Genomic DNA, 14,490 nt, shown 5'->3' on the forward strand with positions numbered 1-14,490 from the left:
GACCACAACACACACGCCCACCCTAGGGTTCCTCCACACACTACCACCCCCTCCACCTCAGGAGCACGACATGCCCACCCAGGGGTTCCTCCACATAATATCACCACCCCCTCCCCCCGGGGCTACACCCACCCCTTCAGGACCACCGTACTCCCACCCTGGGGCTCCTCCACACACTACCACCCCCCCCCCCCCCCCCCACACAGGGGGCTCTTCCCTCCATATGTCCCCCACCCCCTCAGGATCACCGCACTCCCACCCTCCACACATTACCACCCCCTGGGTCCGGGGGCTCTTCCATATCTCCCCCACCCTGCCTGGGTATGTTCCACACACAATCACCCCCACTCCCACCCCCCGGGGGCTACTCTTCCCTCCACATGTCCCCCACCCAGGGGCTCCTACACCCACCCACCCCACCCCACCCCACTCTCTCACCGCTCCGCCGTCTCCCCGCTTCCCCCGTCAGCGTCCGAGTTTGGCGCCTTGCGCGCCGCTGTGCGTGCTCGGCACGTCATCACGCAATGTCAGACGCAAGGCGCCAACTGGCGGCTGAGGGGAGAGAAGCGGCGACTCGGAGAGAGACCGGTCAGTGTCCGTGCCGGGCCCGGGGTCAGTGTGTCCGGGGGGGGGGGGGTCAGTGCGTCCAGGGGGGTCAGTGTCCAGGGGGGTCAGTGCGTCCAGGGGGGTCAGTGCGTCCAGGGGGGTCAGTGTCCAGGGGGTGTCAGTGCCCGGGTGGTCAGTGTGTCCGGGGGGGGGGGGGGGTCAGTGTCCAGGGGGGTCTGTGTCCAGGGGGGTCTGTGTCCAGGGGGGTCAATGTCCAGGGGGTCAGTGTCCAGGGGGGGGGGTCAGTGTCCAGGGTGTCAGTGTCCAGGGGTGTCAGTGCCCGGGGTGTCAGTGTCCAGGGGGGGGTCAGTGTCCGGGGGGGTCAGTGTCCAGGGGTGTCAGTGTCCAGGGGGGGGTCAGTGTCCAGGGGTGTCAGTGTCCAGGGGGTCAGTGTCCAGGGGGGGGTCAGTGTCCGGGGGGGTCAGTGCCCGGGGGGGGGTCAGTGTCCAGGGGGGTCAGTGTCCAGGGGGTGTCAGTGCCCGGGGGGGGGTCAGTGTCCAGGGGTGTCAGTGCCCGGGGGGGGTCAGTGTCCAGGGGTGTCAGTGTCCAGGGGGGTCAGTGTCCAGGGGGGGTCAGTGTCCAGGGGGGTCAGTGTCCAGGGGGGGTCAGTGTCCAGGGGGGGTCAGTGTCCAGGGGTGTCAGTGCCCGGGGGGGGGTCAGTGTCCAGGGGTGTCAGTGCCCGGGGGGGGTCAGTGTCCAGGGGTGTCAGTGTCCAGGGGGGTCAGTGTCCAGGGGGGGTCAGTGTCCAGGGGGGTCAGTGTCCAGGGGTGTCAGTGTCCAGGGGTGTCAGTGTCCAGGGGGGGTCAGTGTCCAGGGGTGTCAGTGTCCAGGGGGGGGTCAGTGTCCAGGGGTGTCAGTGTCCAGGGGCGTCAGTGCCCGGGGGGTGTCAGTGTCCAGGGGTGTCAGTGTCCGGGGGGTCAGTGTCCAGGGGTGTCAGTGCCCGGGGGGGGTCAGTGTCCAGGGGTGTCAGTGTCCAGGGGGGTCAGTGTCCAGGGGGGGTCAGTGTCCAGGGGGGTCAGTGTCCAGGGGGGGTCAGTGTCCAGGGGTGTCAGTGTCCAGGGGGGGGTCAGTGTCCAGGGTTGTCAGTGTCCGGGGGGTCAGTGTCTGGGGGGTCAGTGTCCAGGGGGTGTCAGTGTCCAGGGGGGTCAGTGCCCGGGGGGGGGTCAGTGTCCAGGGGGGGTCCGTGTCCAGGGGGTCAGTGTCCAGGGGGTGTCAGTGCCCGGGGGGGGTCAGTGTCCAGGGGTGTCAGTGCCCGGGGGGGGTCAGTGTCCAGGGGTGTCAGTGCCCGGGGGGGGGGGGGGGTCAGTGTCCAGGGGTGTCAGTGTCCAGGGGGGTCAGTGTCCAGGTGGGGTCAGTGTCCGGGGGGGTCAGTGTCCAGGGGGGGTCAGTGTCCAGGGGTGTCAGTGTCCAGGGGTGTCAGTGTCCAGGGGGGGTCAGTGTCCAGGGGTGTCAGTGTCCAGGGGGGGGTCAGTGTCCAGGGGTGTCAGTGTCCAGGGGTGTCAGTGCCCGGGGGGTGTCAGTGTCCAGGGGTGTCAGTGTCCGGGGGGTCAGTGTCCAGGGGTGTCAGTGCCCGGGGGGGGTCAGTGTCCAGGGGTGTCAGTGTCCAGGGGGGTCAGTGTCCAGGGGGGGTCAGTGTCCAGGGGGGTCAGTGTCCAGGGGGGTCAGTGTCCAGGGGTGTCAGTGTCCAGGGGTGTCAGTGTCCAGGGGGGGTCAGTGTCCAGGGGTGTCAGTGTCCAGGGGGGGTCAGTGTCCAGGGGTGTCAGTGTCCAGGGGTGTCAGTGCCCGGGGGGTGTCAGTGTCCAGGGGTGTCAGTGTCCGGGGGGTCAGTGTCCAGGGGTGTCAGTGCCCGGGGGGGGTCAGTGTCCAGGGGTGTCAGTGTCCAGGGGGGTCAGTGTCCAGGGGGGGTCAGTGTCCAGGGGTGTCAGTGTCCAGGGGTGTCAGTGTCCAGGGGTGTCAGTGTCCAGGGGGGGGTCAGTGTCCAGGGTTGTCTGTGTCCGGGGGGTCAGTGTCCGGGGGGTCAGTGTCCGGGGGGGTCAGTGTCCAGGGTTGTCAGTGTCCGGGGGGTCAGTGTCCGGGGGGTCAGTGTCCAGGGGGTGTCAGTGTCCAGGGGGGTCAGTGCCCGGGGGGGGTCAGTGTCCAGGGGGGGTCCGTGTCCAGGGGGGTCAGTGTCCAGGGGGGTCAGTGTCATGGGGGGTGTCTGTGTCCGGACTGGAGTTGAGGGGATTTAATCTTACAATTCGTTAAAGGTGAGGAACCCTCGTCTTTTACATTCCCACCATGGGAAACGTTTCTGACTGCCTGTGCCATCTGCGCCTCTTATCATTTTATACACGTCTACCAAGTCTTCCCTCAACCTCCACTATGCAATTGAAAACTACCCAAGTTTGTCCAAACTTTCCTTGTAGCTAATACTCTCCAATCTGGGCAATATTTTGGTAAACCATGCACGTTATATGATGGTTTGGTTACCACACAGAGCTCATGGGTGCCTGTATGGTGCCAGGGCACTAAACGTTATTCCCTGTATCTGTACACTGTGGATGGCTTGTTTGTAATCACGTATTGTCTTTTCTATCTGGGTAGCACGCAACAAAAAAGCGTTTCACTGTATCTCAGTTCACGTGACAATAATAAACAAGACTATACTGAAACTAAACCTGGAATCCCATCATAGTGAAAAGATTTCCAAATAAAGATAATTCCCACTAACACGTGTGTGAACTGATTTAAGTAAGAAGTGGTTTTTATTCACAAAAGTCTGGAGTAACTCAGCAGGTCAGGCAGCATCTCGGGAGAGAAGGAATGGGTGACGTTTCGGGTCGAGACCCTTCTCCAGTCTGTAGAAGGTCCGACCCGAAACGTCACCCATTCCTTCTCTCCTGAGATGCTGCCTGACCTGCTGAGTTACTCCAGCATTTTGTGAATAAATACCTTTGATTTGTACCAGCATCTGCAGTTATTTTCTTATAAGTAAGAAGTGGTAGACGTTGCCTGTTCAATCACGGGTATTGGCCTCCCCACCATCGAAAGGGTCTACAGGAAGCGCTGCCTCCAGAAGGTAACAAATGTCATCAAGGACACACGCCACCTTGACACGCTATCATCTCACTTCTCTCATGGTGGTGGTTGTGAAGATCTGTGCCAGTGGGCGTGCCAGTATCTAGCCTTCCGCACCCTCGGAAACGCTCTAGGTGTTCTGTGGTCTGCTACAGGAGGTGTCGCGGTGCATGGAAGCAGAGAGGTGACCGTGGGAGGTGAGGGAACCCCTTCGTGGGTTGATGTGTCCCTAGCGTTTGAGGCTCATTGAGGAGGCGCTGTGAACTGTTTGCGTGCTACTGTATGTTTCATTTTTTTTCCATTGGAACCTAATCAGATGTACAGCACTTTGGGTTGTTTTTAAATGTGCTATACAAATAAAATTGACTTGACTTGACTTGACTGGAGTGGGCCGCTGGAACCCCTACAGCAGCAGGGGATTGCACGGATCTGGCACTGCTGGAGGCACCACCACAGGTTTCATCATGGACATCGACAGCATCGTCACGTCAGGTCAGGCCGACCCCCACAGCACCGATCCAGTGCTGCCGCCAGGACAACGGGCCTTTAGGATGTAGGGAAGCTCTAGGCGAGCGCTGTGCAAACGTGTTGGAGCAGACCCGGCCAGTGGTCGAAGCGAACAAGAGCCTGGCGGCCAAAATGACCGTCAAGAACAACGATGGGTCGGACAAGGACCGCCGAGTTCAAAAAGGACGGGCCTGGCGGCTGATGAGAACGAAGCCCTAAAGAGGAGGGAGCCGCTGGTGGTGATGGAGGAGAGAGACCGGGATATTACCTCCAGCGCCCTCAAGTAAGACTGCAGGGGCGGTCGGCAATGGAGAGGGATGTCAGGTCGCGGGTCTGCAGCAGCCTGGATCGGGGGCACACCACGCCTTCCAACATGTGGACTGGACTTCGGACTGTTTGTGTTTTCAGGGGTTTTTTCCTTCATTTTAAACGGCACAATTGTGGCGACTGTGCATTTGTGGTTGTGCAAAATAATGTCACTGCTGTGCATACGTGACAATAAAGAACCATTGAAGACAGTACTCTATTTTTACGAACTTTAAACTTGAGGTGCAAGATGGCACTGGAAATATGACGACTTTTGTGTACCGCCTCAGAAGAAATATACTACGCTTAGAACAATTGTTTCACTTTTGTACCTGGGTGATTGTGCTTGTATAGTATGATTTTATTGGATTTCCATGCTAAATAATTTCACTGTGTCTAGGCACATGTGACAATAAAGTACCATTGAACCATAGTGAAGGTGGTACAGGATCCTGAGAAGCATGACGTCCAGGTTCAAGATAACCTCATCATTTATCAGGCTTTTAAACCACACTGCATAATCCTAATCACAGTCCTACCTCAGCATCAAACTACTGGAGACTTTGCACTAAGGTCTTAACAACACTATTATTATGCATTTATGTGTTATGTTGTTGCATTGAAAATAGCAAATAAGAATTGTATTATTCCAGTCCCGGTATATGTGACAAACATTCTTGATTCTTGCTTTGGCACATTTAAATTTTTCAGTACTTACTGTGCTGTAAATCATTTTGTAAACATCACTCTTGATTTCCAATGTTCTTCAGCACATTTCTCCCCCTTGTTGGACCCTGGTCCATATTCTATTCCTTGTCTTATTCTTGCTGTGATTTTATAATTGTGGCTTTAAATCTTTGTGACACCTTTCAAATTAAGGATACCTTCCAATGTGTAGCATGGAGGTATCATTAAGGTAAGAGGTGCAGGAAGGAACTGCAGATGCTGGTTTACACTAAAGACACAAAATGCTGGAGTAACTCAGTGGAACAGGCAGCATCTCTGGATAGGAATAGGTGACATTTCAGGTCAAGAACCTTCTTCAAACCATCTGATGGGCCTCGACCCGAACCGTCACCCAGTCTTTCTATCACGAGATGCTGCCTGTTCTGCTGAGTTACTCAAACATTTTGTGTCTACTATTAAGTTAAGCGAGTTAACTTCAGTGCAAAACTGGGATATCCACAATTCACTATGTGTCATCAGCAGCATTAGAACCAGCCATTTGGCCAAGTGTAGTATGGCCGTGGACAGGTCCATGATGCATTTCTGCAGACACACATCTTTCCGAAGAGGAAGGAGGAAGACAACGAGGGGTCTTCATGAGCAAGTGGCTGCCCGATGAAAAGGTAACCTGCCGACCCAGAGGTGGGTCCATTTAACACTTCTTTCCAACAAAAAGTCTTTGGTTATGTTGACTGATTTTCTAATGCAGCATGAAGTGTAGATGAGTTCATGGTGGAAAGTTTAGTCTGTGTGATAGACTGGGCTGCATCTGCAAATCTCCACAATTTCCTGCAGTCTCGGACAGCTGTTCCCAAACCAAGCTGTGATGCAACCCGACAATTTCCGGAAACTATGTACTTGTACTCTTAAATCCCATTGTTCCACAAGACTCCCCATTCACCTTCAAGGCCCTGTTCTGGTTTGGCTTCCCAAAATGCAACAACACCCCAAACTTATCAGAATTAAATTCCATTCACCATTCCTCAGACCACTTGCCCAGCCGATCAAAATCCTTTTGTTCAAAACTTTCTTCATTGTCTACAAAATCTCTTATTGTATCTACAATTCCACCTATTTAAGCTGTGATTGCCTATTTTACCTACAATACCACCTATTCATAACTCAAGCCCACCAGTCCTAGCAACATCTTTGTCAAGGATTAAGAAAATGCATAGGGCGAAGTGAATATTGCTAGCAGTTCAACAACTGACTTCAACTTCCATTGCCAAAGTGTGATCGTTCAGTTTGTACATGAAGACTAATGAAAATGACATGAAGATTATACTTCCTCAACTGTACCAGTGAATATAAATGCCTGAGTATTAGAATTCATATTCATAACTAGGCTTTGTACATAGAATTCAAACCACCCTTGAAAGAAATATACAGAACAAAGAATACCTCCAAGTCCATTTGAACCCTTTATTTGACCACTGCAGAACTTAAGTCAACGTAATGTTTTGGTCACTCACCATAAATCATTTATTACCCAATTAGACATTTCAGACAGATTGCCACAGAAAGGAAGCAACATGTAAACAAACTTTCCGATCTCTTCCTTTTTTCCCAAACTAGTGTATATAAAAAATAATACAGCTCATCTTCACAGGGCAAGGCCTCAGTGCTGCTATCACTCATGGCTGCTTTGTGCCTTTTACGTTCTTGAGAGACCGCGATTATCCAAATCTTTCAACTGCGGGTGACAAAAAGAGTAAAGTAGGGCATTAGATGTTCTTTGACATTTCTAACGGTAGGTTATTCAAAAGACAAGTCACACCCTGGCCACTCCCTTTTCTCCCGTCTCCCATCAGACTAAAGGTATAGAAGTGTGAAAACGCACACCTCCAGATGCAGGGACAGTTTCTTTCCAGTTGTTATCACGCAACTGGATCATTCTACCACAACCAGAGAGCAGTGCTGAACTACTATCTACCTCTTTGGTGACCCTCCGACATTCCTTGATCGCAATGTTAATACGAATAACATTATGACATGTTCACAATGACATAGAACACTTTGTAACTTTGTCAGCACCCAATACGTGATGATTCTTTGCACACTTTGTGTATGGTATGCAAAACAAACATATGATAAGGTATTATTCAAATCATCAGAATAGTTCAAAGAAATTAAGATGCAACTCGACCTATTGTGCCAGTGTTTTCAGCTCTCACCTTGTATATACGGACCAGCCAGTGTTCCGTGGTGTACGCCTCTTCTAGAACATCAAGCTCAAAGTCTTTGTTCCCAATCTCAGCATTCCTCACTCTGTCATACCCAGGTGGGCGTTCTGTGGAAATGACAATGAAACTATTAATAAAAGTCTTACTACTTACCATCATGATATAGAATGAAATAGGCTGAAGAGCTTGTTTCCGTAAAAAGGGACACACAGTAGCCCAGCGGTATAGCTGCTGCCTTACAGCGCCAATGATCCGGGTTCGATCTTGATTACGAGTGCCGTGTGTAGAGTTTGTACATTCTCCCATTGATTGCGTGGGTTTTCTCCGGGCCCTCCCACACTCCAAAGACGTGCAGGTTTGTAGGTTAATTGGCTCCAGTAAAAAAAATAGTAAATTGTCCCTGGGATAGTGCTCGTGTACAGGGACTCGGTGGGCTGAAAGGTCTGTTTCTGTGCTGTATCTTTCAAGTAATTTGTAAAAATGCTGGAATGACTCAGCAGGTCAAGCAGCATGGATAGATGATAGATGATGGTTTAGGCCAGGACTCTTCAGTGGGACCCAACACAAAACATCACCTGTCCATGTTCTCCAGAGGTGCTGCCTGACCTGCTGAGTTACTCCAGCACTTTGTCTTTTTTTGGGAACCAGCATCTGCAGTTCCTTGTGTCTAGCTTGTTTCAATGCTGGACCACTGACTCAGACCTCCAGTGCAAAGTAGATACCCTGTCCTGATGTCACACTAGCTATATATGGGGGAAGGGGAGGAGAGGGTGCTGCACCAATGCAGGAGAAGTTTGGGCTCAACGAGTCCACAATCTAGTATACATTAAAAGACAGATGCCACACTCACTTGCTTCTGTGTAGACTTGACCAAAACGATAGTAGCACATTTTGTACATCAGACAGTTGAGCAGGATGGGAGAGCCCTCCCTGTCCACACGAAACTCTCCTGTGGGGGTGTAGTAATCGTGCTCCTTGATGTGTTTGCCTGTGTCAGTGCTGCCTCCAATTCTCACCATCCACAGGAACTTGTTTATATCTATAGAAAAATAATTTATACACACTTTATATACTTTAAAAAGGACTTCTCAGAATTATCTGTTTCCACAAATTCTCCACCTTCATTTAGCAGTTCATATTAGCAAGTCTTTAGCAAAAATATTTACAAGCATGCCATTTTATTGCTTCTATAGTAGAGATGATGTTGCCAGGTAACCCAAAATCTTCACCCATCAATCACAACCGAACAAACCTTCTAACATGGAATATTTCCAACATTTTACAAAGAAAAATGTCATGAATGGGAAGAGGCATCTATACAGAAGATCAGAGTGACTGATCATTGAAGGTTAAGTTGAATAGACGAGTGTTTGGTTGGGGAGGAGGAGTATGGGATTAAAAAAATCACTGTTGAGGGAGAGTTGTTAAAAAATCACTTTACCATGATAATGATGTGAAAAATAAATGATTAGGAATTGGTAAGGCAGAAAATGGAAGAAAGCAGTAACAGACTTGACCTATTGGAGGGGTACAAGTATATTGGTTCGGTGGTATCTAGAATGCCAATGATAGCGGACAACACTCCGAGGACTATGATTACAAAAAAAGGATTGAGAAATTAGCCCTGTTTGTAATGTACGCGTGGTTTGTGTTTTTGGCAGTGATAAAAGATTGCAACACAATATGTAGAATATGAAAGAATGGACCCTTTCAATTGACCAGATTTGAGATCAAAATGTCAGTTCAGCATGGAATGCTCACTGGCCAATATCAAATTCAATCGAACGGACTTGGTGGAAGAAACAGGGTCACAAGAGCAAACATAGTAACCTACAGTGGAGAGTATCAATCAGAATTACATTTTTTAAGGAACCTCCCTGAAGAAACTTTTCATATCTAGACTCTTGGGTAATGCGCACGTGTGAACTGAAGGGTTCTGCTAGTCTGCTTGTTCCAATTGTAGAAAATGAATGCTGAGCTGTCATGTAAAATGGGCATCCACAATATTGTTAGCAGCTTAGCATGGAATATTGAGATACAAAAACACCTTACCATCAGATGAATATCCCGTGAGGCCTCCAAAAATAACCAGAACGTAGTTTACGTCCAGCTCCCTCATGATCTCATAGGCCTTCTCCTCTGGAGAAGCCATGGCCTAGAAGTGGATGAATATCCCCAATATTAATTGTGACACAAAATAATGCAGGTGCTGGAGTCAGGAGCAAAAAAACAAACTGCTAAAGGAATGCAAGGTCTCAACCTTAAACGTCAACTGTCCATTTCCCTCCATGGATGCTGCCTGACTCTCTGAGTTTCTCCAGCAGTTTGTTTTTTGCTCGAATGTTAAAGGTATGTGGATACATTCATTCTTAGCCTGCAACTCATCATGCATACAGTTACCCCGTCGAGTGACTATGACACAATTATGTCGGATTAGGATCCAGGGACCTGGGTTTGATCCCTGTATCTGGTTCTCTCTGTGCGGTGGCACGCTCTCCCAGTAACCACATGCCTTTCTGCAGGCTGCTCTAGTTTCCTGCTATATCCTAAAGACATATCCTAAAGGTTAATTGGCTTCTCTAACTTGCTGCTTAGTGTTGTTGGGTGGCAGGAAATTTGGGGATTAGTTGACGGAACGTGAGAAATAGGTTGTAGAAAAGGAAAGGAAGACACAAGATTGATGGGAATACTGAGAGTGGGCACAGCCTTGATGGGCTGAATGGCCTTTACTATAAGAAAATATACAATGATATGACCATGAAGCACAATAATTGGAATATCTGACATATTAAAAGTTGACACAGTTAAAAGTGACCAATTTGCACAATATTAACACATTAAGTGTAATCACAATTGATTTCAATTTCACAAAAATGAAACATAAAATTGGCCATTTCCAGAACATTCTGTATTCAACCTCAGCAAGGTACTTTGTAAGTGCATGTGACATGATTTGTGAGTGGGAGATGGGTGGTATGACATTCACTATCAAACACTCCTTTTGTAGTAGGCTGATGATGTTGGACCACATTCTCCAGGGAGTGCTCCCGAGACAGTTGTTTTCTTAATGCTACGCTGGATGTCACAGGTTGTGGCCAGCCCCACATACTGCACTGTACACTAATACCCCTCCTGCTGAAGTTCTAATTCCAATTTTCAAAAAGCACCCCTGCCCTCTCCAAGATCCTGATATTGAAAGTTACCATCTGCATACAAGCATCTAATTTTACTAAGATCCTGAGGATGCTCTCTGATGTCCAACTCTCACAACCGCCTTTTCCCTCATTACCTCTCATCTACAGATACAGTTGTCTTCATAGTCCTTGGCTGATCACGTGGCCAGTTCATCTCCACGCCACTGAAGAAGGCTAAATCCTTTTCTCCGACCTTCCCATGGCCCAAGGCACAAGCCCCAATCCCTCTCTTCAACAGATCATAGCACAGTCCTGATCAACCCTACATGTTGCACACCTTCATTCCTAGAAATATACACTGACCCTTTTGGGTGTGTAGAATTTCTAAGCCTACATTTCTTTCCTTTTACAGCTTTCATCACCTGAATTTGCATTAGACAAATACTGCAACTCACCACCTCATATACAATTTGAGGCCTGCACTTCTAACAATGGACGTTGACAGGAGTTACGAGTCAGGCCTTGAAGGAACCAACTAAAAGATGGGTGTGCAAAGTTTTATAAACATCGATAATGTCATCAAAGCCACAAGCCTGGTTCGATAGCAATGGTAGACAAACAATTTTGCAAAGGATGGCTTGGCAGAACTCAGGAAGACTTAAGTTCAGAGTCCACTGAGAAATCTTTATATCCATTTTGAGGATGACAATGGGCAGTGAGAAGGGTGGAAAGGTCGAAAGGGTAATATAATAAAGAGTGAAACCTAGAGATTTACAATCAATTATTTAACTGGAAGCTGATATAAACATTTGTTTGTTAAATCGATCTGAAAAATTGTAAATGAAGGAATAAATTTAGTCATGAATTTCAAAGGTTCCATTCCATTAAAAAATATCTGTTGCTTATACAAATCAAAATAGGTTGTAAAAATCAATCAAAAATCAACATAAAGTTAATTTAAAATTTACTGCCTTTTCAGGAATTGCAGATTGAGGGAATTAAACATTTCAGACAGCACAAATTCACTGTGGAAAGCGCAGGACTAAGTGCTGTAACAGATGTAAAATTATGTATGCATAAAAAATGCTGTACATTTAAAGTGTTCTGCCCCAGGGTATAGAGCTAGCCGGAACACTAGCCAGCTAGTCTTTGGACTCATGGAGAAACTAAAAAATTGAGCCACGGGTCCCGTGTTACTGTGACTTAAGGTGTTGCTAAGTCCTGAGATTGAAAAACACTATCTGGGTCCAAGTGTCTGCACTAGTGTACACGAGAAAAAACATATACCCAACAGAATACTTATGAGTATAAGAAAATAACTGCAGATGCTGGTACAAATCAATTTATTCACAAAATGCTGGAGTAACTCAGCAGGTCAGGCAGCATCTCGGGAGAGAAGGAATGGGTGACGTTTCGGGTCGAGACCCTTCTTCAGACTGATGTCGGGGGTGGGACAAAGGAAGGATATAGGTGGAGACAGGAAGATAGAGGAAGATCTGGGAAGGAGGAGGGGAAGGGAGGGACAGAGGGGCTATCTGAAGTTGGAGAAGTCGACGTTCATACCATCGGGCTGCAAACTGCCCAGGCGAAATATGAGGTGCTGCTCCTCCAATTTCCGGCGGGCCTCACTATGGCACTGGAAGAGGCCCATGACAGAGGTCAGACTGGGAATGGGAGGGGGAGTTAAAGTGCTGGTCCACCGGGAGATCAGTTGCGTTAATGCGGACCGAGCGCAAGTGTTCAGCGAAGCGATCGCCGAGCCTGCGCTTGGTTTCGCCGATATAAATAAGTTATGAAGGAAGGACATGAAGTTGGTAAAGCTAGTTTAAGCTAAAAGTTGACCCCACATAGCACTTAAAACACACACACACACACATCCTCTTCTATGGCTCCAAGTGGAATTTACACTTGCATTTCTCAGAGACTCACCTGCCCAACTCTGGAGATGTGAGTGTTATTCCAGGTGTTGTTATCCACTAGGATGGTTCGATTGGCCATTGCTGTGATCTGATAACCATAATCCCACCATGACATTACCTTGGCATCCTGAGAAAAAAGGGGAAGATTCAAACAAGCCTGTTTATATAGGAAACCAACCAATGCAATGACTCAACGTCATCTAGATTGATGTGGCGCAACATACCCTCCACAGTGCCATGGGAGGAATTTGCACCGACAGAGGAAATATACGTATTGGCAATTTAAACCTTCTCAACACAAAACAGTCACTTGCCACCCATAACACGTAATCTTCTTCTTCTTAAGCCCTTTGCTCATTCAGGGAGCATAGGCCATTGACAAATATCCTCCATCTCACTCAGTTGTTGGCGGTTCTTCCAAGATCTCCCCAGTTGAGCTCACCCCCAGACATTTTTGCCTGGACACCTCTTCTCCAGCTGTTCCTGGGGCAACCTCTTTTCCTTTTTCCTTGGAGGTTCCATTTCAGGGCTAGCCGGGTGATGTTTGTGGCAGGTTTTCTGTGGGTGTGTCCAATCCAACTCCATTTTCTCCGTCGAATTTGTAAGTCAATGGGATCCTGGCTTGTTCTTTTCCACAGGTCCACATTGCTTACTTTGTGTCTCCTCCAGATGTTTAGTATTCTCCTGAGGCAGGTGTTAATGAATGTTTGCAGCCTGTTTGTTGTGTGTTTTGTTGTTTTCCATGTCTCTGATCCATACAGCATTACCTGCTTCACATTTGAATTAAAGATGCGTATTTTGGTGTTGATTGAGATGTATTTTGAGCTCCAGATCTTCCTGAGCATGCTAACCACGCTAGCCTTATTGATTCTGCTTTTTATGTCTGCATCGGCCCCTCCGGTGGTGTGCACAACACTACCTAGGTATGTGAATGTTTCTACCTCCTCCAGGGCAGTGCTGTGCATGAAGATAGGATAACACATAATAATCCAGGCAAATACTGGAGAATTCTGACCGGAATCAAAACGCAAGTCCTCTCCTAAACACCATTTGTTCCATGAGCAATGCCACCTTTATTGCTCATTTCCATTTGGTCTGAAAGCAACGTGATGTGCATCTGCAGGCACTTGCAGACCAGACCAGCGAGGGGTGGGCAAGTGCCCCTCATTGACGGATGATTACATGTCAGCCATCAAGCGTCGACTAATACCACAATTTATTAATTCTGTTTCAAAACCTCAAGATTTGAGCTTATGACCATGGGTTTTAATTACTAGACCAGCAGCATTACAATTGAGCTACACTCTATATTCTACTAGACCAGCAGCATTACAATTGAGCTACACTCTGTATTCTACTAGACCAGCAGCATTACAATTGAGCTACACTCTGTATTCTACCCCCTTGGAGATAAATTGGAGGCAGCAAGTTTTAAAAAGTTGGAGTCTATAGATCTCATAACTCAGAAAGCCTTGGCCTGAAAGAGCTCCGAGATACATCATTTGGTCTGTGGCACCTTGTTTGCTCGAAAGCTATCAATCACTAACTGCACTTTCAACTTCGTTTGCATAAGAAATGGATAATATGCTGAAAAGTTTTGCTGTTATATAGTCAACATTTCAATCACTTTCTCTTTGTCTATTCATGAGTCTTGCCTGCTCCACACAAAAATAATTAAGACTAGTGTCCTGGTTTCTGACAATCCCATCTTAAATCCATGTTAGCCATTGGATTCCTTGTTATCTTTTACCAATTTCACAGCTTGCAAAAGTCTCCAGGACCAATCCTGGTAGCATACCTCTGGAGTATTGTGCCTGAGCCAGTAGTACGCCTCCCTGAAGTCGTCAAAGATTATCCGGCTTCCGTCTCCTCCGCGGGCAGACAGGACGATGGAGGGAGATGAATACGCCTCACTGGTCACCCAGGTAGAATGAAAGGTGTAGGTAATTAGGAAGAAGGTCATCACAAGCACCATTCCACTTGCTACCTAAATCAGGACAGATTACAGGCAAACATGGTGAATAACATCCTTATGCTCTGGAAACAATCACA

General features: G+C 48.2%; 2 protein-coding genes across 3 annotated transcripts in view; both read right to left on the reverse strand.

Annotated features, from left to right (window-relative positions):
- The window catches only part of chek1 (checkpoint kinase 1), a 33,842-nt gene extending 33,351 nt beyond the window's left edge, over positions 1 to 491 (reverse strand). For both annotated transcript variants that reach the window (XM_078426518.1, XM_078426517.1), the window contains exon 1: positions 439 to 491. The gene's annotated coding sequence lies outside the window, so the exon portion shown is untranslated. The remainder of the gene's footprint in view (positions 1 to 438) is intronic.
- Positions 492 to 6,610: 6,119 nt separating this feature from the next.
- Positions 6,611 to 14,490, reverse strand: part of stt3a (STT3 oligosaccharyltransferase complex catalytic subunit A) — a 34,407-nt gene continuing 26,527 nt past the window's right edge. Inside the window, exons 13-18 of the mRNA XM_078426587.1 lie at positions 14,237 to 14,425; positions 12,449 to 12,565; positions 9,438 to 9,540; positions 8,236 to 8,424; positions 7,377 to 7,492; positions 6,611 to 6,895 (exon numbers count right to left, since the gene is read on the reverse strand). Coding sequence (XP_078282713.1) covers positions 6,857 to 6,895; positions 7,377 to 7,492; positions 8,236 to 8,424; positions 9,438 to 9,540; positions 12,449 to 12,565; positions 14,237 to 14,425 — 753 coding nt within the window. The 3' untranslated portion in view covers positions 6,611 to 6,856. The remainder of the gene's footprint in view (positions 6,896 to 7,376; positions 7,493 to 8,235; positions 8,425 to 9,437; positions 9,541 to 12,448; positions 12,566 to 14,236; positions 14,426 to 14,490) is intronic.

The sequence above is a fragment of the Rhinoraja longicauda genome, chromosome 32 (assembly GCF_053455715.1).
Source record: "Rhinoraja longicauda isolate Sanriku21f chromosome 32, sRhiLon1.1, whole genome shotgun sequence".
NCBI lineage: Eukaryota > Metazoa > Chordata > Chondrichthyes > Rajiformes > Arhynchobatidae > Rhinoraja > Rhinoraja longicauda.